Source organism: Aulonocara sp. 'chitande type north' Nkhata Bay, linkage group LG15, assembly GCF_057382095.1.
Source record: "Aulonocara sp. 'chitande type north' Nkhata Bay isolate Kocher_YH1m ecotype deep benthic linkage group LG15, A_spYH_male_GT1.1, whole genome shotgun sequence".
NCBI lineage: Eukaryota > Metazoa > Chordata > Actinopteri > Cichliformes > Cichlidae > Aulonocara > Aulonocara sp. 'chitande type north' Nkhata Bay.
Window position 1 is genome coordinate 37,045,642 of NC_141358.1, and position 21,601 is coordinate 37,067,242.

A 21,601-nucleotide genomic window follows, 5' to 3' on the forward strand; every position below is an offset into this window, starting at 1 on the left:
CAAACTTTTTCCTAGAAAATACTGGCTCAGACTTGGCAAGCTGTGAAAATGTATAAATTGCTTTTCTATCAAAGGCCAAAAACTGTATTACTGCCATGTAGCAATGGGAGTATGCTGGGATAGGCAGTAGCAGACTTATGTTGGCAATTGCACAGAGGAAAAGGTGAACCCATGTGCGCCCTGCACTTGCACATAACTATGTTTGCACCTACCCGTGTGCACAGGCTCTAAGATCATTTAAATCAGTGATGTACACTCACCAGTCAGTTTATTAGGTATAAGCTGACATGTCTGGACCCAACCCAGTATTAACAAGCTGTGCTAAACGAGCAGCCAGTGGGTGTGTGTGATTGATACAAAAAAAAAAAAAGATGAAACACATCAATTACTTCACTCGATATCTTTATTTTGTCAGTTTGTTTCAAAGTATTCCTTAAAAGAAGGTGTGTTAGACAGCCACTACTTTATTTTTTTTAACAGTTTGAACCCTAATGACCCCTTGGCACTTGTCTTACTTGTGACACATTTGTGCATGTAACTATTACAGGTGGACAGTGACACGGAATATGCCATCAAGAGTCACAGATAAGGTAAAATGTAAAGCACAATACGATAATCCCACAAAGGTCAGTCGTTTTCTCAGCCTGTACCCTCGTCTCTGTCTCACACTTGCACCAGGCTGCTCAAAAAAGTGAAGCTAAAAGTTAAACAAGCCAATGACACTGGTGTTTCACACTGTGCAGTCCTGAAGCATCTCTTTAAAGTGCATCATTACCACTGTTTTGACATTAGCCTGCTGATCCAAAATACAGAGACTCTCATGGTTGTCTGCATTTAGTGGACTCTATTGTAAAGTTCACTATAAATCCCTAAACCTTCTCTGGGACACGGGTTCTCGTGAATCCACATCTCTGATTTAAGACTTTTTTTTCTTGTCAAATTTATCGACCGACTGCAGGTAAACACTTCCATGCGCTCGAATCAGAGTTCCCAAGAAGAGGTTCCTAAAGCTTAACTCGACTTGTTCGGGTGCTGCCTGTAACTCACACCCAGTGGTACTCTTTTTTTGGAGCTTTCATGTAAGTGAATAAACTGTTGTATGCATATAAGTGATGCTGATGGGTGCAGTAACCTTGTTTGAACTTGCAGCTGACAAAAGGCATGTGATAAAATACCAAAATAAAGCTGCAAATTAAAAAAAACAAATCTATCAATCCAGACATCCAAAAAACTACACAACAGTTACAAAAAAGGCACGTTATGATATGCATAACCAAATGTGGCTTCTCTCCAGAACATTAAATTCTGTCGCTCCTTCCTGCAGAAATTATCAAAAGAGTTGCTGTGTTAAGATGCTAAATGTCACATTACACCAACCCTACTTCTTTGTTTACCTCCATGTTTTGAGTGTACTTGCTTGGGCAGTGTGACAGATGAGTTACAATATAAGATAAGTATGCTCGCAGTCAAAGTAAAGTAAAGTGCTTTTTAAGATGGGCATTAGCGACCATCTTTATACTCTGTATCACATTTGCCATTTAATCTTTGCTGAAATTATAAAAGTCACAAGCTGAAAGGTATCAAGCGAACACAGACATGTTCTATGTATATTTAGAAATTCAACCTCACATTTTTCCTTAAATTTGACTCAAACTGCAAAGCCATATACACTCAGATTTCCAGAAATTCATGGTTGCTTGAGCACACATTGGCACATACCCAAAGACATATATGGACATTCATATACACACATACGTAGAAAGTGTCCTCCTTAAAGTGACTGGCTTTTCTGGCTCAAAAGTGCACCTGTCACCCTACTGTACGCACATGTGCACTTATCTTTAAACATATAAACAACTTGACGTTTACGATATGCATGTTTTGCACACCAATACACCTCGGAGCTGGGGTGTATGTGGAAACTGTGCTCTTTCTCTAAATCTCACGGGCCTGGAGCCCAGAGGATGACGGTTCGATCCGCAGACGAGGAGACAAAGGTCCGATCGTGTGGGTGCCACCTACACTGGATCACCTTGTCCCAGTGCTCCCCTGCCACCGTCTGAGGGAGGGGCTTGGTTAGGTCACCTGGGGTCAGAGAAGGGGGAAATATCACACAGGAGGAGCTTACAAACACAATTTTAAGTGCTTCAAAATTTGATTTTTCACTTCAAACAATGACTTATTTCAAGCTACCTTGAAGGTCGCTGATTATGATCCTGTTGTCATAGGAACCAGTGAGGAGATGATGGGCTCCCGGTGAGAAGCGCACAGAGCGTATGTCAGTGCTGTGGGGGCGGTACGTCTGCACTATGCGGCCTCCTCTAATGTCGTACAGCATGCAGGTGCTGTCCTCCTGACCGGTGGCGAGCAGGCGGCCGCTGGGATCCACTGCCACTGAAGCAACTGCACTTCCTGAGTAACGTACAGTGTGAAGAACGTCATGTTGTTGGATACAGCTTAAAAAGTATTTTGCTGACAGGAGCAGTTTCTGACACTCAAAGCCTTAAACGTTATCCAGGCATTTTGCATTTGCAAAGGGAAACTGTGACAAAATGTTTTACAGTTGTCATCAGCGAATACTACACCACAGTGATAAACACTTGTTTTATTATTTCAATTTACTGGAGTGCAGCGCTTGATTATGGTTTCATCAGCTGTTCATATTAAGAGTTTCATAAGAGACAGGCTGCTGACAAACTACAAACATGCAAGCAGCAGATATGCTCCTACTTTAGGTGTCCTTCATGTCGCTATCAGACAGGTAGGTGTTTGATAATGCGATATCAGTGGATTAATGTTATCACAAATAACCCAGACAGCAAACAAGATTTTATTGAACTGTTAATCATCATCTAAATGATTTTTTGCTGTAACTGGGTAGAACAGATAGCTGAGGTAATGCTAATGCTAGGAGAGCAATCAGGACAAAGAGAGGGCCGCAGCCTGGAAATAACAGCAATAACTGGATTTGCCACATTTAAGAGTAAAGGGCCATCGATAATGCATCTTTGCGGCTAACTTTGTCATCTTTTTGCTTAGATTTAAACAACAAAATATTACAAAACGAATGCAGACTCAGCTGAAAATACTACAAATAAGGTAAAACTTTAACACTACCTGCAGCTAACATTTTTAAACATTTATTTTTAAATATAAACTGTATAAATATATAACTGTACTGGATGCATATTTCAATATATTTTTAAAAGTTACAGCGTTTAAAATATCATCCTAGCTACAGTGGCTGCTGTAGGGGAATGCACATTTATGCATGTTTCCGTGTGTTAGAGCTCTCACTTCAGTTCATGACGAGGCCATAGATGAGGAGGAAGAGGATAAAGTGGAAATAGCAAATATATAGTGTGAAAGAGCTATTTGTGATTAACAACATATATAGTTGGTCTCTAGCCACATACATAAAAAACCAAGACCAGGCAGAGCAACAATGTCCATCTCATCCACTGTGTTCAAGATAGCTGGGCAACATGGCCAACATTTCAAAAAAACTGGTGCCTCCTCCCCATATTTCTATTTTTACTGGATTAGTTCTAAATTTCTGAGAATGTAATAAATGTATACTGATGTAATTACATACAAAATCATGTATATCTTAGTATATTATTTTTTTATATTAAATAACCTCAGAAAATAACTAACTGTAGCTTTCAAATATTTTTTGACTTGCCCTGAAGCGTCAGTTGATTTCTGTCTTTAATTTCTCTTTTTTCCTTTCTAATTTATGGAAGTCGTGCTCTTCATAAAAGTGTAAGTGTCTTCCTGTAAAACCACTCTAACCTGTAGCAGTGTGGTAAAAACCATTTCCAATCAAACAAAGTAGCAAGTTTCAGTATGACTCACCTGTGCCATGCAAAGTTGTGCCCACCACCCGAACACAGCTGGGCACCCGCAGGTCCCAGAAGCGGACAGTTTTGTCCTGTGAGCCTGAAGCAATCATCCACCCTCCCCATGTGTACAGAGTCAGAATGTGACCTGTTCAAAACAGCACATAATATCTGAGCTCTGTTCACAACAACTCTTTTCAACAACTTTGCAATAAATGCGATAAATGTTGGTACTCGTGCTAAATTTGTGTTTTAAAGAACCTACAGTGGATGAATGAAGCAGACAATACCATAAAACACTACTGGGGACCACACTTTGAAAACCCCTATCCAGAGTTTGCTTAGACCAATCTCTCAGCTGCAGGTAAACGGGGACATACCAGTGTGTCCGCTCAGGGCATGAAGGCCCTGTCCTCTCTGACAGTCAGTAGTGTAGATGTTGCAGTCCCCGGCTCCAGCACTGATCAAAATAGATCCTCCACTTTCAGGACCTTCCATAAAAGCCAAATCTCTAATAGTGCCGTCATGCATGCTAAACTCCAGGTCTGGGCCTGAATCACAAGAGTACAGATGTTTCCAAGCAGTTTAGCAACAGAAGAAACATGAGTTTCTGCATCAGCTTAAACTTATTTTTCTAATATTTTCCTTATTGTGTGTACCTGTGGCATTGCAGGTGTCTGCATTGAAAGGCAAGACTTTGACATATTTATCATTGGAGCCAGTGGCCAAAAGCTGTCCACAGTGGCTCCAGGCGACGCAGTAGATTGAGCCCTTGTGATGTTTGTTCCGCCTGAAGCGCACAGCCGGCTGCTTCACTCCACCAGAACCACTAAAGAAGCAAACAAACATGGACACAGACAGATAAAAAAAATGATGAAGGCATGAAGAAAAAAAATTAAAAAGGTTCCTTGAATCCACCTATTTTGGATTTTTTCCATGAGTGAATTTTATTTTTCATTTTGATGAAACCGGTTGCAGCAGATGGCTGCTCTTCCCTGAGGTTTCTTCCTCTTAAAAGGGAGTTTTTCCTTCCCACTGTCGCCAAATGCTTGCTCATATTGGGTCGTTGTCTTTTTTCAAAGTAAGAAAAGGAAGTAAGCTGTTCAAGTCATCAAAATTGCTCTAGAGATACAAAAATATCTCACAGTGTGGATTTGTAGGTCCCTGTAAGCCGCTCTCACCTGGCAGTTAGTGTTTCCGGGTAGGCACACACTCTCAGGGTTTTTGAGTTGGAGCCGACGGCATAAAGCGCACCGGCGGGATGGAAGGCCACTGCGCGCACTGCCTGTGTGTCCTCGAGCTGGCTCACCTTAACAAACTGTGTTTTGCACTTTGCGGGCTTCACAGGAAGATAAAAAAAATAAACCAAACATTGTCATGAAGTTTGCAGCTGCGTTTAAGCATTCACAGTGGTATGCAAACGTTTGGGCACCCCTGATAATTTTCATGATTTTCCTTCATAAATTCATTGGTTGTTCGGATCAGCAATTTCATTTAAATATATCATATAGCAGACGAACACAATGATATTTGAGAAGTGAAATGAAGTTTTTAGGATTTACAGAAAGTGTGCAATAGTAACTTAAACTAAATTAGGCAGCTGCATAAATTTGGGAACCCTTGTCATTTTATTGATTTGAATACCTTTAGCACTAATTATTGGAACATAAAATTTGTTTGGTAAGCTCATTGACCCTTGACCTACATACCCAGGTGAATCCAGTCATGAGAAAGGGCATTTAAGGTGGCCAATTGCATGTTTTTCTCCTCTTTGCATCTTCTTTCAAGAGTGGCTACATGGGAGCCTCAAAACAACTCTCAAATGACCTGAAAACAAAGATTGTTCAACATCATGGTTTAGGGAAGTATACAAAAAGCTATCTCAGATATTTCAGCTGTCAGTTTCCGCTTTGAGCAACATAGTGAGGAAATGGAAGACCACAGGCACAGTTCAAGTTAAGGCTGGAAGTGACAGGTCAAGAAAAATCTTAGATAAGCCGAGGCGAAGGATGCCACAAACAGTGTCTCTTGAGGTTGAAGTTGCGCTGGGGCTGGATACTTCAACAAGACAACGACCGTAAACACTGCTCAAAATCCACTAAGGCATTCATGCAGAGGAACAAGTACAAGGTACTGGATTGGCCATCTCAGTCCCCAGACCTGAATATTATTAAAAATCTATGGTGTGACTTAAAGTGGGCTGTCCATGCTCGGAAACCATCATACCTGACTGAACTGGAGATGTTTTGTAAAGACGAAAGGTCCAAAATACCTTTAACCAGAATCCAGACTCTCATTGGAAGCTATAGGAAGTGTTCAGGTTTGGAGGCTGTTATTTCTGCAAAAGGAGGATCTTCTAAATATTGATGGAAGATTTCTGTTGGGGTGGCCAAATTTATGCACCTGCCCAATTTAGTTTAAGTAACTATTGCACACTTTCTGTAAATCCTATAAACTTCATTTCAAATATCATTGTGTTCATCTGCTATATGATATATTTACATAAAATTGCTGATCCAAACAACCAATGAATTTATGAAGGGAAATCATGAAAATTATCAGCGGTGTCCAAACTTTTGCATACCACTGTATGTGGAATGTATGGAAGTTAAATATCAACAGAGCGTGCTTACATACCTCGTGTGTGCTACGTGTTGCAGAGCTTGTGGAGTCATCCTGGACTGTAGGACCAGAGCCAGTGATTCTTTGAGCACAAAAAAGAACAATGCATAAACAAGTCATAAACATTGGGTTTTTTTGGTTCCCATCAATAAGAGCTCGGAGTGACATGTTTCAAATATTTGATAATAATTAGCAAATGCTGGCTATGAGGAAAGCTGCATTACACATAGCAAACATAGCCTTTTGAAATCTGATTCTTCTTTTTGATACATGTTCTATTTCAATTAATTAGCAGCTGAACAGTCACTAGAAGCATTCCCTACACACCAGCAAAATGTGAGCCTAACTTCTAACAAGTTAAGATGTTTCGGTGGAGACCAATAGCAGGAGGCTCTTACCTTTTATTGGGAGGAACTGGGGACTCACTGAGCAACGGCAAGCTGTGGCTCCCGGTGCTTACTGGCGTGCTGCTGCTCACCCCACCTGGCTTGTCCCTCGGCGGTCCTTTATCTGGGGTGTGACGGGTGTCAGGCACCCTGGGGCTAGATGTGCTGTTGTTCCCCGTCAGCCCGTTCCACTGCTGGCCCAGCTGCGCCATCATGTCCTCTCCACGGTGGTCGATGCCCACATTCATCTCTTCCAACTTCTGGATGGATCTAGACAAAGACAAGCTCTGTCGTAGCACCCGGCTTGCGTTTCATTCCTCGCTGACATCAAATCCTGTAGGAATGACATCCTCACCTGCTGAGGAAGGTTTCTGTGAGGTTGTGCTGGGCTCCATCCTGGGGCTTCACTCCCCCCTCCAGCAGCATCTGCTGGTAAAGCTGCTTCTGCTGCTGCTTCTGTTCCAGATGTTGCTGCACGCGGAGCCGCTGTCTGTAATACTCCTGGATGTGCTCAGTGGAGTCACGACGCTGGACACAGACAAGGACACAAGCCACCAAAATGAGTCCCCCCCCCCCCCAAAAAAAACCCAAACAGTTGAATTGTTTCTGCAGAAAATGTAGAAATCCCTGAAACTGTATTTTCTATTTTACCAAAGCAGGCCCTGTAGGCTGAATAATTCATAGTGCCTTTCACTGTTCTGTGCTTCAAAGCTTGGAAGTGTCCAGACACACACAAAACACACACACACACACACCAGATTATAAAAGGCAAACTCGTTCCCAGAGCCACTGCTGACAACTCTTCAACTCCCAAGGCCTTGTCCTCCATCATCCACCCCATAAAAAAGTTTTCAAGGAACTCATTGCATTGAGTCAACAGTATATTATCCTTCAGGCCTCTCACCACTTTTCATGCACACACACACACACGTGGTGATATAATCTTAAAGTACTATGCTCTTCTAGATGGGACCTGAAATGTATAAAGATGAGTGATGATGAAAGCAGGAGGCCATCTTTGGATGTGGCTGCATATCAAAGCAGATTATGTGTTTCCAGTGTCCATGAGCTCCACCTCGCTACACTGGGACAGGGGGCAGCAAGGTGCAAGTGCCCTATGTGGACGTGTAGTATAGAATTCAGGCAGGATTTATAATGCAATAAAGGCGTTAAGACCACACAGTTCAGGGGGGATTCATTCTGTGTCTTTAACTCCAGACTGAAAATCTTTCACTGACTTTGACTCAAGTGACCAGACAGCTAACTGTTGCTTTTTCTTCGTAACAGTCGAGAAACAACTTTGTTCTGAGAACCCGGAGGTGAAGCCTGGCATTCATTCACTTTCACCTTTAAACAACAGATGACACTGGCTGATTTCAGGCTTAAACCATGCACATAAGTCTGCTGCTTACGGCCTGCAGTTCATACCTCATGTGTTTCTGTGCTGCACGGTGGCCCACCATCTTTTCCAGGAGTCAGAGGTGTGCGTGTGCTGTTTGGTCCATCCAGCCCTTGTGGGTGCTTCCTATAGTTAGGAAGACGTATCAATCAGTTTATCTGATTTTATATCTCAAGTCAAAAACATTTTATCTATAAGGGTTATGCAAACAATAATAGCAAAGTCAAATTAAAAAGCTCTTAATTAACCTGTGATTGAAGATTAGTCTAGATTTGTGTCAGCTACAATAATATTTCTGCTGTTTTGCATAAAATCCATTAACTATGATCTCATATATGTGCATATCACATCAACACTGATGCATTTTTGCGCCTAGTTGTACAGCTTGACTACATCCAACAGGTGGGGCCAACATCCTGTCTCAACCTTAGAATTGTGACATTTTATTTGCAGTCACCTTGTAAAACAAACTAGCAACAGTCTGGCAGACATCTATCCTAAATATATATATATATTTTTAAAAAGTATAATAACATACATTAGAGGAATTTTAAATAAAGAAAAGGTTTTACATCATAGCCTGCGTGGTTAGTTGTTTGTAGGCAGGATTTAAATAATGAATCTTTGCATGGACCGGTCAAGCAGCATTTTTATTCTGGGGTTTATAAGTTTGATTCGACTGCATAGTTCTAATTAGAATGCTGAATGAGTGCAATTTGTTTTCCTGACACCAGGGAAAGTTCAGTGTTTATTTTGCAAAATAACATTTATATTTACTCCCAACAAGATGTACGAAATATCCCTTTCCAGTTTCTTTGACTTTACCTCTCAGGTGAATCGTCCTGCTGATGCACGTTATTCTCCACGAGGCTCCGGCTAAGAGCGAACTTCATGTTTGTCTCCAGGCCTCTCTTGTCCTGGGCCGCCAAACCGTGAGACAGGCCGTCCAGAGCTGGGTTGAGGGATCTCGACATGTAGGTGTCGGCCGAATGAGGTCTTTGATGAAAGGGTGAGGTAGGGCACGGGGACAGACGGTTGATTAATGGAGTAAGGAGGTCGGCGTGGCCAGCTTTGCTGGGCTTCACCAGCCGGTCCACATGGATGTTGAGGGTCTTCTGCTGGAAGGCGCAGGTGAAGGCACCCGGGGAAAGATTCTGCAGCCAGGAGAGCAGCGACAAATCTAACTCATCACAGCCGTTCCCACACAGCAAATCCACGCCAAGCAGCACCTCGCCCTCTGTGATCTCCTCTCCTGTTGCTTTACTCTACAAAACAGAAAAGCTTCTTAAAACCTATTCTATTTTTTCGGAGACACAAATGTGCAAAAACCAGACAGTTTGTTTTTTTAAACAAAAAAAAAGTAATAGGTTACTTTGCAATAAAACCCTTTTTTAGTAGTTTTGAACACCTCTGCAGGTTTGAGCCTTTTATCAGCCACTTAAGCCTAACTGTAACCCTTTTCACTAATAGCGCATCAGATTACCTGACAGAACTCGACACAGCACTCATAAAGGATCCCTTTGATTAGCAGCTGGAAGAGGCGGTTCCCGCTAGCCCTGAAGCCCGCCTCACTCAGCTTTCTGTCTGCAGGGATGAACTCAGCTACCATCGCGCAGGCCTCTTCGAAGCAATGCACTCGTGCCGTGCTCGGATTCCAGTCTTTGAACTCTGCGTGATGGGTGAGGCGTGGCAGTGTGAGGAGGAGACACAGCTTGCTGTAGTCCTCCTTGGTCGGGCAGAACTCCTCCAGACTGTGCAGGCACTTTACTGCCTCTTGCATGGTGATCTCTAGCTGTAAAAGCAGAAAAATTCAGGCGGGCAAGACAGTGATTATATTTTGGGGTGCTCAATACAGAAGCCCACTGGTGTTTTGACAGATAAAGGATGACATTAGCTGTTCCTTACAAGCACAGATTATCACACAATAGGATGGGAGTGAGTAAAGCCTGCTGTGAAACTGGCTTTTTACCAGCTTAAGGAGATACCAACCCACCTGTCAATTTTACTTCCCTGTGCTCAAGAGAGAGCTTATGTGGCCCGTAACAGACTGTTTTTTTAACACTGGTTCGCTCTAAAAAAGTAGGCATCATCCAAAAAAATAATGCGAATCATAGAAAGAAACTGTTGCTAAACTAGTATCTCAGAGATTATACTTGCTATACTTTAACAAGTACTATAATGTGTAATTTCTTTTTAGTCAAGATTAAAATTCTCTTTACTGCAGAGAATTTACATTAACGTAGCTTTATAAGCACAGGCTGCTATACTGAGCAACGAGCAGCTGCTAGGAAACATGCATCTAGTTCATAATACATTTCAAAGACATAAGTATATATAAAAGTACACATACATTTAGAGGGTCTTCAGCAGCCGACATGGCATTATTAACACACAAAGCTTCCAGAAACTTCTGCTTAAATATGATGTAGCGAAACCTGGAAACACAAGTGCAAACGTGCTAACAAACAAGTACGCTTAAAAATGTTCTTTGTTGTGTGAAGACCGGTACGAAACAGCCACATATAGCTTTTCTCACCTTTTCTTGTCAAACTTGTCCATTCCTTCTAACGGTTGAATGAACTGCATCACCTCCTCCCACTGGCCATCCAGAATGAGTTGCCTGATTAAAAACAACAAATGAACAATTTAAGAATCCTGTGAAAAACTTCTCTCTATCCCGCTTGTGCCATATGAGTGTGTGTACCTGAGGAAAAGCATATCATCAGAGTATAGTCCATTGATAACACCGCTTTCCTTCTCCAGAGCCAGCATGCTAATGTGCAGCTTCCTGGAGTTGAGAAAGTCCAGGATCAGCTTGATCACCTCAGCCTCCTTTATGTTGATCGTCTCCTCTGCTGTCATGTTGCAGATCTTTTGGGGGCAGCTTATAGCTGGCTGTACAAAAAAAAACAAAAAAAAAAACAAAAAAGAAAACAGAGAGACAAGGCAGAAGGCTGTTAATGGAAAGGTCACAGCAAAAGAAGAAAAACTTATGCTGATGTTCCCAATGTTAAGGAAATTATTCTAATTGTAATATTAATACTGTAGTAAGTGAAAATAAATGGAAAAATAATCTGTCAGCATGACTCTTTGGCCTTAAATTGTAAGAAATAAATGTGTAAAATTACAGAAATTCTGGTGGCTCATAACCCAAACTGTCCTCTAATTATAAAACAAAGTTTTTGTTTGTTTGTTTTGTTTGAAAATGTCTGTTTTTCCTGTAGATCCATTTAAAGAAAGACATTTCTTTATTCAAGTGTTAACTTATTACTTTATTTGCTTTGCTGTAGTGTAATTGGCTAAGGAGGAGTTCTTTTTCTGTGAGAAAAGCTGTAAAACATATATAAATACAGTTAAAAGTCCAAAATGTATTTCATCTTTCACATTTTCCAAAACCAATCTAACCTTTGACCCTTATATTTGACATTTTGGTTTATGCATTCCCAAATTTTTCACACCTGTTTGCAAAAAATACATGACAAACAAAAACGGAGGTGAATTCCAGTTTTTATAATTTTTTATAATTCTCGATCTGTACACCAACACAACACATTGTTTTCATATCCAATATAACTGGAAAACAATCACTTAATCATAAACCATGTTTTAAATTATTTCTATTTTCACAAGCTTTACTGCAGCCGTTGTTTGTTCATGTGTCTTTCTCCCTTTGGGTTTGCTTACACCAAGTGAAATTCATACTTGACAGAATACAGACCAGCTGGTTAAACTGGCCACTGTAGAATATTCTACTTCTCTACCTTCAAAAACTTGTTGGGAGCTTTTCCAGCATAATTTAGGCCACTGTCCGTCAGCACAATGAAACTGTCCCTACATTGCAACTTATCTACACTTCAGAATTCATCTCTCTGCTTACGTCCTCTCTCACATCACTGGACTCTGTGAGACTCATCACACTGTCTGTACTATGGTTAACAGATAATGCTACATGCTTTTCCCTTGTGTCACTCCAATTTCCAGATCAGTATACTGTTCGAGGTTATTAGGTGTTTTCTTTCTTAACGCCTAGAGAACGTTAACCTTCCCATTGATGATCCTGGTGTCTAATTTTGCAAAATGCTAATTTTTGCACTTTAATTAAATTCTTACTCTAGTCTATTATGATGGTTCAAGTAAGTTCGTAGTACTCCTTTGCACTTTTAAACTCGGTCACTAAACTGTATTTTTCTGTGATGTCCCTTTTGCTGGAGGCTTGCTTTATGCTTCAAAGGGCATCTGTGGTGTTTCTGCACATATGCATAATGTCCCTAAATGGCTCATAGTTTAAATACTGGAACATATCAAAGATGCAGTTCCAAGGTTGGGTCTTTAAATGGTTAGTCACTGCAACATCACCCAGGCAGCTACAGCAAAGACATGGAGGGGTCTTCATTATGTATGGTGCACTTGCCCTGTATGTTTAAGGAAGCGCATAGAGAGGCTGGGAGAGCAGCTTATGACGCCGCCCTGTTCCCTCCATACACAGACAGAACATCCACCCAGCTCCGGGCCGGGATGTGAGAGCAGGTCTGCGGCCCAAACCTGACAGCCTCAGCACTTTATCTGTCCTCGGACACACCTTGTTTATTCGAGCACGGCAGCCAGTGACGACTATTAACACCACTGGACACAAATGCAGGGCAAAAAATGATAAGCATGCCAATCATTGTCTCCCTTACTGGGGACACACCGTGCTAGACTACAGCGCAGTGCTAAACACCGCCTTGAAACAGTGCCAGCATCTCACCTGTCAGTCAGTCTGCGCCTACAGCCCGCCGCATTAAAGCCCGCGGTCTCCAGATGTAGCGACGTCCACGAAGAAGACGGCAGGGATGTATTTGACTGCTGAAAGGCTTTACTGCGTTGCCAGAAAGTCCTTTCTCCTGCCTCGTTTCTTGTACACAGCTCGCGGTTGCCATGCGGACGTAGCCGCAAACCACCAATCAACTGTAGCAACGACGCCCAGCGGTCACACCTACAGCACGGACGCGACAACTTTCAAAGGAAATTCAGGGAGATAAAAAAGGATAGGATTTATTTTATTTTATTTTAAGAAATAAGATAAATAACAAAGAAAGACAATAAAAATGCTATTTTCTTTGAACATCTCTAAGACGAGTTTTTAAATTGCTGTCAAGCTAATATATACATTTTTTTATCAGAAAGTTGGGCATCTAATTAGAATATAGAAAATGGTTTATATATATATATTCACTCAAAATGATGAAAAAAGTGGCTGAACCCTTTTAAAATTACTCTTTGAGTTCCCTTGTTTAATGGCAAATTTTCATTACTGTAGTCATTAACTACATTTTATTGGCCATGGCTAAAATAATTTGTTAAGCAAAACAACAATGTGTATTCTTTTTAGTCAAATAACCACAGTGTTATTAACAGCCTTAGTAGCGACACTGGACTGATTCATAAACTAAGTTAAAATTATTTTATGCTCCCATTTACAGTGGAGCCTTTGGCCCGAGGTACTCGGGGTCAGATAAAGTTGCTTCTAGAAATCCAGCCTTGTTACTTTAGCTAAATATATAGCTTTCACTGGAAACAAGTTAATCTAAACACATTAACTTTGCCGTTATCTAAGGTACTCCATCTAATTATAATTGTAGAACATTTTCTGATGAACCACCTCTTGAAAATGTTATGATTTCAAATCTGGACTAGACTACCTATTGATCTATTTGTGTTTACGTGGCACAATTTAGACTATTTGTTCAATACAGCATGAATTCTTCATTTTTCTGTTTAAAAGTATTTTTCATGTTTCACTTTGCATTTCTGTGAAATGCAACTATAGCATTCCAAAAGTGTCACCAGTTCTGTTTTGCAATGGAAACGTTTGGTATTTATGTCTGCTCAAATGTGGAGCCTTTTTTGTAATGTATTTGTCCCAAAATACAGACATTCATGTTTATGTTAGGGAAGACCAGTGAACATTTCAGTCTTTTATCTTTAATAGGTTTGGAAATATTCATGTTCCAACATTGCCTCAGATTTCAAAGTGTGAAAACACAAACCAAAGAATTTGGACCATAACATTTTATGCAAATGGCCCATGATGATTTCAGATGGAATGACCCTAATTAACCAGGTTGGGCTTTGAAACCCTTCGAAAACACCAATAGTCCAGTGCCATAGCTTAGAAATATATATATATAAAAAAGAAAGAACCCTACGACTAATATTTCCAAAACTGTTTCATGGTTAAATATTATCCTTCCATGAAAAGAGTTTGCTTCTATTAACAACCCCCTCTTTGCATATCCTTTTAAAAATACCCTCATTTGCAATCAACACCACAGACATGCTGATGTCATGCTTTATTTTATTTAATGCAAAATGAAAAAGAAAAATGACACTACATGTTCAGCCACATGTTGAATGAGGGCACAGCGTCTGATGAAACAAAAACAAAGTCATCATAGTGAATAAGTTGCTCACATGAACACACTGCACAATATCATTACAGTTTAAATAATAATCTTCTTTTTAACCTTGGCCTTAAAACAGCCAAATGCAGGCAGACCGAGCTTTCTGCTGACACATCCTTCCAGTAAAGAACATTGAAACACTTCTTACCCGAGTCGTACTAGATTACAATTTCAAAAACACGTACATGTCTCTTTTGGTCATAAATACCCCCCACCCGTCCCACGCCCCAGTTAAAAACAAAGCACCACGTTGGCAGCTTTATTTTTGGGGGGGAAATCATACCTGCAAATGGTGTTGGATTTGACATTCAGTGGCAAAAGTAACACAACGCTGACGCCGGTTAAACCAAATGGCGAGACTCTACCCGTATGCAGCAACAAGGATCTACCTGCCCTATTCTGCCTTGCATTATTGTGTGAATCTCATCCTAGTGTTAATAGAAAAAAATAAATCTAACAAAATAACAATGTTACTATAAATTCACAACGTGCTGCATTTAGATGATGGACAAAAATGCTGCTAACACACACGTTTTAGTTGTTCAGGTTGAACCCGTTTCTGTGGTGAAAAAGACGCATAGACATGTTGAAAATGACACAAACACTTCATAATGTGGCCTTTTTAATAAACTGGGAGAAACTACTTATTTTGATGTATCACTTACCTTGTAAATAACAGAACATATCTTTTGCAACTATGAGAAATCTAGCATGTGCTATATTCTAGCTATTCTTACTTAATTTTGGTGGGCCAAAAGTGGCTTATAGCTGGGTGCAGATATGATAATAAAGAGTCTGAGTGTGCATCTTGAATTTAATGTTAATATTTCATCGTTACATGAAGAGAAATACTTTGTAGGTGTCATTATAGCCTGGATATCAGTCCTGATCCCAGTGGCCAGGAGTGTGATTGTACAATATCTTAGTACACTGCAAAGAACCCTACAAGTTGTAGTCGGCAGCATTTCATAATAAAAAATAAATAATACTGAGGAGTTTCATTTGTTCACAAACCTGCTGTGAACCAGCAGCGAGGTGATCTACAACACTGGTTCCCGATCTTTTGGGCTGAAGCAATGCAAATAAACCAGAAAACTGACATTGTACAGCACAAACTGTCTGCACGTGTCCTGACCTACAGGTTGAGAACCAGTGATCTACAGTAACGTCCTGCATTCATTAAAATCACTTCCTCAAAAACAGGGGTTCTGAAAAAGCTGGAACCGCTTTGCTTTGTTGAGCTGAACACATGTATCCTGTGTGGCTAACGCTAGCTGTATGCAATCAGGTTTTTTTTGGCCCTTTGGAGTTTACGTACTTTAATGTACAAACTTTTACTCACACAGGTGAGAAAAGAAAAAAGAGGTTTCTTCCAAATACAAAAGAGGTTGTCGCTTTACACTCACTCTTACACTAAAACAAACGTGCGTAAGGCCACACTTCAACAGGGTAGAGCGAACAAAAGTCAATCTATACATGAATTGAAAACATTCAGAGCTTCAGTGTACGGAGTAAAATGTCCCGGCATTCATACTGTCTCCTTTTTTCTTTCTTTTAATGTTTGGCACATAACATCAGTCACACGTGCTCTCACACAATGTCTCAAATCTCTTTTTCAAACACAGACATGATTACGTTTACATCATTCCTCGACAGTGTCGTACATTCCAGCTGTTCGTGATCTTTAAAGTCTTATCACTTCTGGTCCGAATATGAAGGATAAAGGACGGGAATGCAATGAGGAGAACAAACAAAACAAAAGATAAATACGCATTCATCTAACTGGCATTGCAGGTGTTTGAATCTTCATGGATATGTACAGTGAAGTGCTAACCGAGACTGGTTATGTTCAAAGAAGGAAAATGAAATGTTCAGGGTATCAAGTCCCATTAGGACTGGGCAGGCACTACTTTTTTAGGGGTGGCTGGCTTCTTGGTTTGCCAGAGGTGGTTGTGGATTGTCACTGCGTCCACGCTGGCTGACATGGTCTTAGCTGGTATCTGGCTGAACTGCTTCTTGTCTGAGTTGTACTTGTAGAGGCCATCGATCATCTTGCGTGTGATGCTCTTGGGGCCGATGCCCGTCAGCTTGTTGATCTCTTCGGTCTCGGGGCAATAAGTGTAGAGAGCGCGAAACTGGCATCCGGCATCTCGGAACAAAACCAAGAAGTTGTTGGCTTCTGATTTCTCCATTTCCTGTCAAGATCAGGGGAGTAAATGTGGTTAGATAAGTAGGTGACATATGCTTAAGGACACTTGATGTGCTATGTAGATATTTTTTCCTATTTATAAATCTGTGACTTAAAATATCAACAGGATATACAGCTTACAAAACACTCATGATACATGAATTGTGAAGTGGCTATGATCTCTGCAGAGATTATGCCAAATGCTGCATAACTAATCAGATAGTGCCTTACAGTGCGAATGGATAATGAAACATACTGCAAAGGCAAGCCAAGAGTTACTCAAGGCAAAGAAATGGGATAGTCTTCAAAAGGTTTGCACTTCAATCACATCTTGATTGTTTCAAATCCACTGTGATGGTGTACAGAGGCAAATCTACAAAAACTCTGAATTTAAAGACCACTTTATATGAAAATGTACACTAAACATACACCTCAAAGAGAGTCAAAGGTCCCATGTCAGTTTTAGTGCAACTGTAAGTATAGTTATGAAGGACATGTACCTCCAAAATCTTGTTCTTTTGCCCCTCGTTGACCTTCCCTGCAAGGCAGCAGTGTGCCAGAGCATTTTGGATGATGTGCTTGTTAGATTTGGCGCTGGGCTCCTTGTACAGCCTCGGTCCTGAAAGAAAGACGGAGGCAGGGAGATCAGGATGGGACTGTTGCCATAGCAACCACTCCAGTGATGTCAAAGGAAAGACTTGTTTGCTTGGTTTTACTCTTTCTGCTGCTGAATCGTGTATGACGATAGCTAAGGGTAGGGTTACCAGTTAGTCTGACAGAGGAATGTGAGCTATTTGAATCAGAAACAACTGTTTATATCACTACTTTGAACTGCAATCAGTACAAACGGAAACCCAGCTTCAGACAATGAGATCAACATAAAAAATAAATAAATAAATAAAAACAAATCTCCAATGGATAGAACAAAGATCTAATTTAACAAGTGTATGTTGTGAATATTTGCCACTTTTAATATGTGTCTATAAACTAAGACGTGTACTGAGTTAACCTACCAGTGTACTCTGTATTTGATGTAACAGAAGAGGTGGTGGATCCATTTTCCCAGTCCTTTTCTCCATTCCTGCTGCTGGAGCGACTGGGGGACAGGAAACCATCAGCAGAGTCAGGCCTAGAAAACACACACACACACACACACACACACACACACACACACACACACACACAGACCGTTAGTTTACCTCTCTGGATGTGTGCTGATCCTGAACACTCAGCACAGCATACTGCAGGCACTGCTATTCAGTTCAGTTTGGTCATCAAAAGAAAGGACTTGGTTTGGGTTTTAGCTGTGTGACAAAGTCATGATAACCAGGGCAGCAGCAAAGCTTGCAAGCGCAGGCAGTGAATACAGTTTGGTGCATTAAGCTCAGTAAAAAAAAGTTCAGATACATTTTTTGTGCAGGATTTGGCATTTACTTGCTCTCACTGTAAGACTCTTTGCATTTGGAGTATTTTAACTTCACAATATTAAATCAAATGCTGCTTTTTACATGGACACCACCAAATTACATGATCTGTGCCATGCATTTGGTAAATATAAGCAAAGAAAATGCAAAGTAAGAGCAATTAGGCCAACTTGTGCAACTAAACTGACCATATTAACAAGTCATTTCAGCTTTCTTTGAATAAAAAAAATGTGTTTATGACTTGATAAGATGGATGCTCTACCTCGGGTGTGCATTGAGTTTGTCAAGCAGTGGTTCTGAATAAATCACCTGGTGTTTTATCAGACGTAAATAACCAAAGCAGGTGTGGACATTGGTGAGAACAGCACAGCAGAAGGGTAAGCAGGAAAGAAAAAAGTGATTGTTTTGTGATGGTGATACTGAAGGAAGCATAGCGGACCTGCTTTGAAGTTAGTTATGAGTGTCTCAACAAAAAAACATTTGCTTTTGCTTAAAGTGCTTACACAATCCCTAACAAAACCCATTGTGGTCTAAAGGGTTTTCAGTGCAGGATTGGGCTCAGGACAGCATGAATTGCCTTTAAGATTTCACCGTCAACCAGAAAAACTAACCTTCTCCTTCTCAGTTTAGGAGAGCCCAGAAAGTAGAAGAGACCGCTAGAGGCTAAACTAGAACTTCTGACGTGTCAAACAACATGAAAGGAAAGCGTTAAAAGGGAAGACTGAGAGAAAACAGGAAAAATGTTAGATCTGAGAGTTAGAGTTAGTCTGCTGGTCCAATTAAATGCACATCACGGCAGGTGTGAAGGATAAAACTCCTACTGTAACACCGGAGAGCACTTCAGCACGTGCTCTGCCTGAGAAGGCAGTGCGAGTTTACTCTGTACTATATATCTGGCATGGATTTAAGGCTCTTACAGCAAGTAGAAAAGGTTAAACCAGTAAAATTATTTACTGCTGAATGGAACACAAAAATCTAAACCAAGTGTTAAACCTGTTTCATTTTGGGGGAAAAAGAACCCAGTAACATCTCACCTTGCTGCTCTCTTCTCAGAGTGAACGCTGTCGTTGTCTCCCAGGTTGAGTGAAGCAAGGGACAAGCTGGAGACTGAAAAGACACGCTGGCGTGAACCTGGATGTGAGATAATCACACGTGGCACAACACAACACGACACGATTACACCACAGCACGAATGAAAACACCACCGGACTGTCCACGGTGTTTTGTGCCACCTGCGACAGCATTAGAGCCTCAGTGCTGCGACTGAAATGTCTCACAACCACAAATACATGCAAAACTGACTAATATGATGCATAATTAAACACATATTCAGTAAAATTCAATTCAATTCAATTCAATTCAATTTTATTTATATAGCGCCAAATCACAACAAAAGTCGCCTCAAGGCGCTTCAAAATCAGATCATATAATGCTTTTTTAAAAATATACACATATCACACATGCATACACTGATGCTGCTTCCTTCAACGTGAGGTTTTAATTTGTTATTTTAGAATAATTTTTCAGTATACTAATTATTATTATTATTGCATTAATATCAATGCCATATATTAGCTTGATATTTTTACTACCGTATATAAAACAGCATTTAAGGAAACATCAGGAGGAAGGCAGCACTCAGCTGGTTGCTTAACACAGTCTAAGGTGGCACAATGCACTGCAGCAGCGAGACACTGATGTGACAGACGAGATGGCATTGACCTCTCTAAGAGAGGGGGTCATCTCCATGGTTACCTGTGGCAGCCCTCACGGGGGTTTTGGGTGAGTCCATGCTGTCGCGATGGATAGACTTCGGTCGCCCTCGCCTCTGTTTGGCCCCTGCCGCGGGTCGAGGTTTAATGACGGTGTCCATGTCCTCCATCAGCTTCAGCTGCTTCCTCCGGAGGTACTCCTGCTTGATGAACTCCTTCCTGGCCTTGTCCTCCTCCTTCCTGACACGCTCCTCTTCGGCTTTCAGTCTGAACAGATGCAGGGATGGAAGGAGAGTTAGCAATAAGATACTTTGAAATGCTAAATTCACCATATAAGAGACAGCCGATTGATTGGTAAATATTGCACTGCACCGCTATTAAAAAGAGACTAGTTATTTGGCAAGATGTTGAACGTTAATCAGGTCTATAAGTCTTAGATATATTAAGCAAATATTGGGACATAATGGGCTTTAGAAAGCTGTGACGTTACTATTACTATCTTGTGATGTTTCATAAATGGACAGAATGAAGAAAATACATGGAAGATAATACAAAATGGAAACAAAAAATATGAGGAAAAAGTAGGAAAAAGATTCTAGTAAAGCATCAAATAAAATCTCAACAAACAAGTTAATTTTTTTTCTCAGACGGACACACCGAGCTTCCTCTTTTTTCTGCTCCAGCTCAGCTTCCAGCTGCATCTTCTTCTGCTGGCTCTCCTTTTCCCTTCGCATCCTTTTCTCCAGCAGTGCAGCCCTCTTCTGCGCCATGTTCTCCTCTGCTTTTCCATCCTCCTGTAGGAACACAAGGCAGCTGGGTTAAAGTGTGTGTGTGAGGTAATGCAAGCTGCTGTGTCAATTTATGAATATTATACGTTTAGCTGTTTATCTGTTTTTCATCAAGCAAAGTTGACCTTCTGTGGTTGTGATGAAAATCCAGAGCTGGCAGAACCGAGTGTCATTTTGATACCCAGTAAATCCTTTTTATTGTTGTTTTGTTCAATCTAATCTGATATAATGAAGAGGTGACTCTAAACCTGGATTGTGGAAAGGTCAACATGCTCTTGTAATATTAAATGAAGCATTCAAAAGGGCTTGCAGAAGCCACAGAACAGAGGAATTTCTCAGGGCCAGAAAGAGCACATTCATTTGAAGGCTTTCTAAACACTTTATTATGCAACAGACGCTTTGTTTCATGTCCCTGTGGTTAACGCTGTAATATCTGAGTTCAGACTATAAATATAAACACACGTGACGAAATGAATTTGAATTCAGCTGTTTCTAATGGTGGCACAGCAAACTTCTAATGCAACTCAACTACAAATCTGATTCCTGTAGAGGTTAATTCATGTGACCGCTCATTGCTCATCCCTCTGTATCCACCCTCGTTTTCTAGCCGACCCATCTTCAGCCCCGTGTTTCCACAGCTGCGCCTGAATTATTCACAGCAGCCCCAGTTTTGTGACCCACATTGAAGCCCAGACAGCAGTTAGCAGCAGCCGTAGAAGCTATAAAGGGGAAGATGATACTATCCTCAAACAGCATATATCCTGTGCTACTTATCATCTTCACCTAGGAACAAAAAC

General features: G+C 40.9%; 2 protein-coding genes across 7 annotated transcripts in view; both read right to left on the minus strand.

The window, feature by feature from the left end:
- Positions 1 to 394: 394 nt before the first annotated feature.
- LOC147313576 (WD repeat-containing protein 47-like) lies at positions 395 to 13,190 on the minus strand. 2 transcript variants are annotated; one of them, XM_086263241.1, is made up of 16 exons: positions 12,997 to 13,190; positions 10,954 to 11,144; positions 10,786 to 10,869; positions 10,600 to 10,684; positions 9,733 to 10,041; positions 9,075 to 9,514; positions 8,279 to 8,375; positions 7,206 to 7,378; positions 6,863 to 7,120; positions 6,480 to 6,546; positions 5,024 to 5,181; positions 4,502 to 4,671; positions 4,223 to 4,393; positions 3,859 to 3,990; positions 2,194 to 2,412; positions 395 to 2,085 (listed from the first exon to the last, which is right to left on the minus strand). In XM_086263241.1, exons 2-16 carry the CDS (start codon positions 11,109 to 11,111, stop codon positions 1,943 to 1,945), a joined length of 2,664 nt encoding a protein of 887 aa, XP_086119367.1. In that variant the 5' UTR covers positions 11,112 to 11,144; positions 12,997 to 13,190; the 3' UTR covers positions 395 to 1,942. The 2 variants fall into 2 exon arrangements, with proteins under 2 accessions (XP_086119367.1, XP_086119368.1); XM_086263242.1 differs by lacking the exons at positions 10,600 to 10,684; positions 10,954 to 11,144; positions 12,997 to 13,190.
- A 1,379-nt stretch (positions 13,191 to 14,569) lies between these two features.
- Positions 14,570 to 21,601, minus strand: part of camsap2a (calmodulin regulated spectrin-associated protein family, member 2a) — a 43,416-nt gene continuing 36,384 nt past the window's right edge. For 3 of the 5 annotated variants that reach the window (XM_086263246.1, XM_086263245.1, XM_086263243.1), the window contains 6 exons: positions 20,674 to 20,810; positions 20,060 to 20,283; positions 19,339 to 19,435; positions 17,894 to 18,009; positions 17,381 to 17,499; positions 14,570 to 16,887 (listed from right to left, as the gene is read on the minus strand). In XM_086263246.1, the coding sequence (XP_086119372.1) occupies positions 16,582 to 16,887; positions 17,381 to 17,499; positions 17,894 to 18,009; positions 19,339 to 19,435; positions 20,060 to 20,283; positions 20,674 to 20,810 (999 nt within the window). In that variant the 3' untranslated portion in view covers positions 14,570 to 16,581. Of the gene's footprint in view, positions 16,888 to 17,380; positions 17,500 to 17,893; positions 18,010 to 18,915; positions 18,982 to 19,338; positions 19,436 to 20,059; positions 20,284 to 20,673; positions 20,811 to 21,601 lie in introns of all 5 variants that reach the window. The other 2 variants (XM_086263247.1, XM_086263244.1) reach the window with 2 other exon arrangements.

Excerpts from the sequence above, each read along its gene's own strand:
- LOC147313576 (XM_086263241.1), bottom strand. The coding sequence starts at position 11,111 with ATGACAGCAGAGGAGACGATCAACATAAAGGAGGCTGAGGTGATCAAG. Across the intron at positions 9,515-9,732 it reads GCTGTGTCGAGTTCTGTCAG|AGTAAAGCAACAGGAGAGGA; the intron begins GTAATCTGATGC and ends TCTGTTTTGTAG. Across the intron at positions 3,991-4,222 it reads TGCCCTGAGCGGACACACTG|GTCACATTCTGACTCTGTAC; the intron begins GTATGTCCCCGT and ends TGTTTTGAACAG.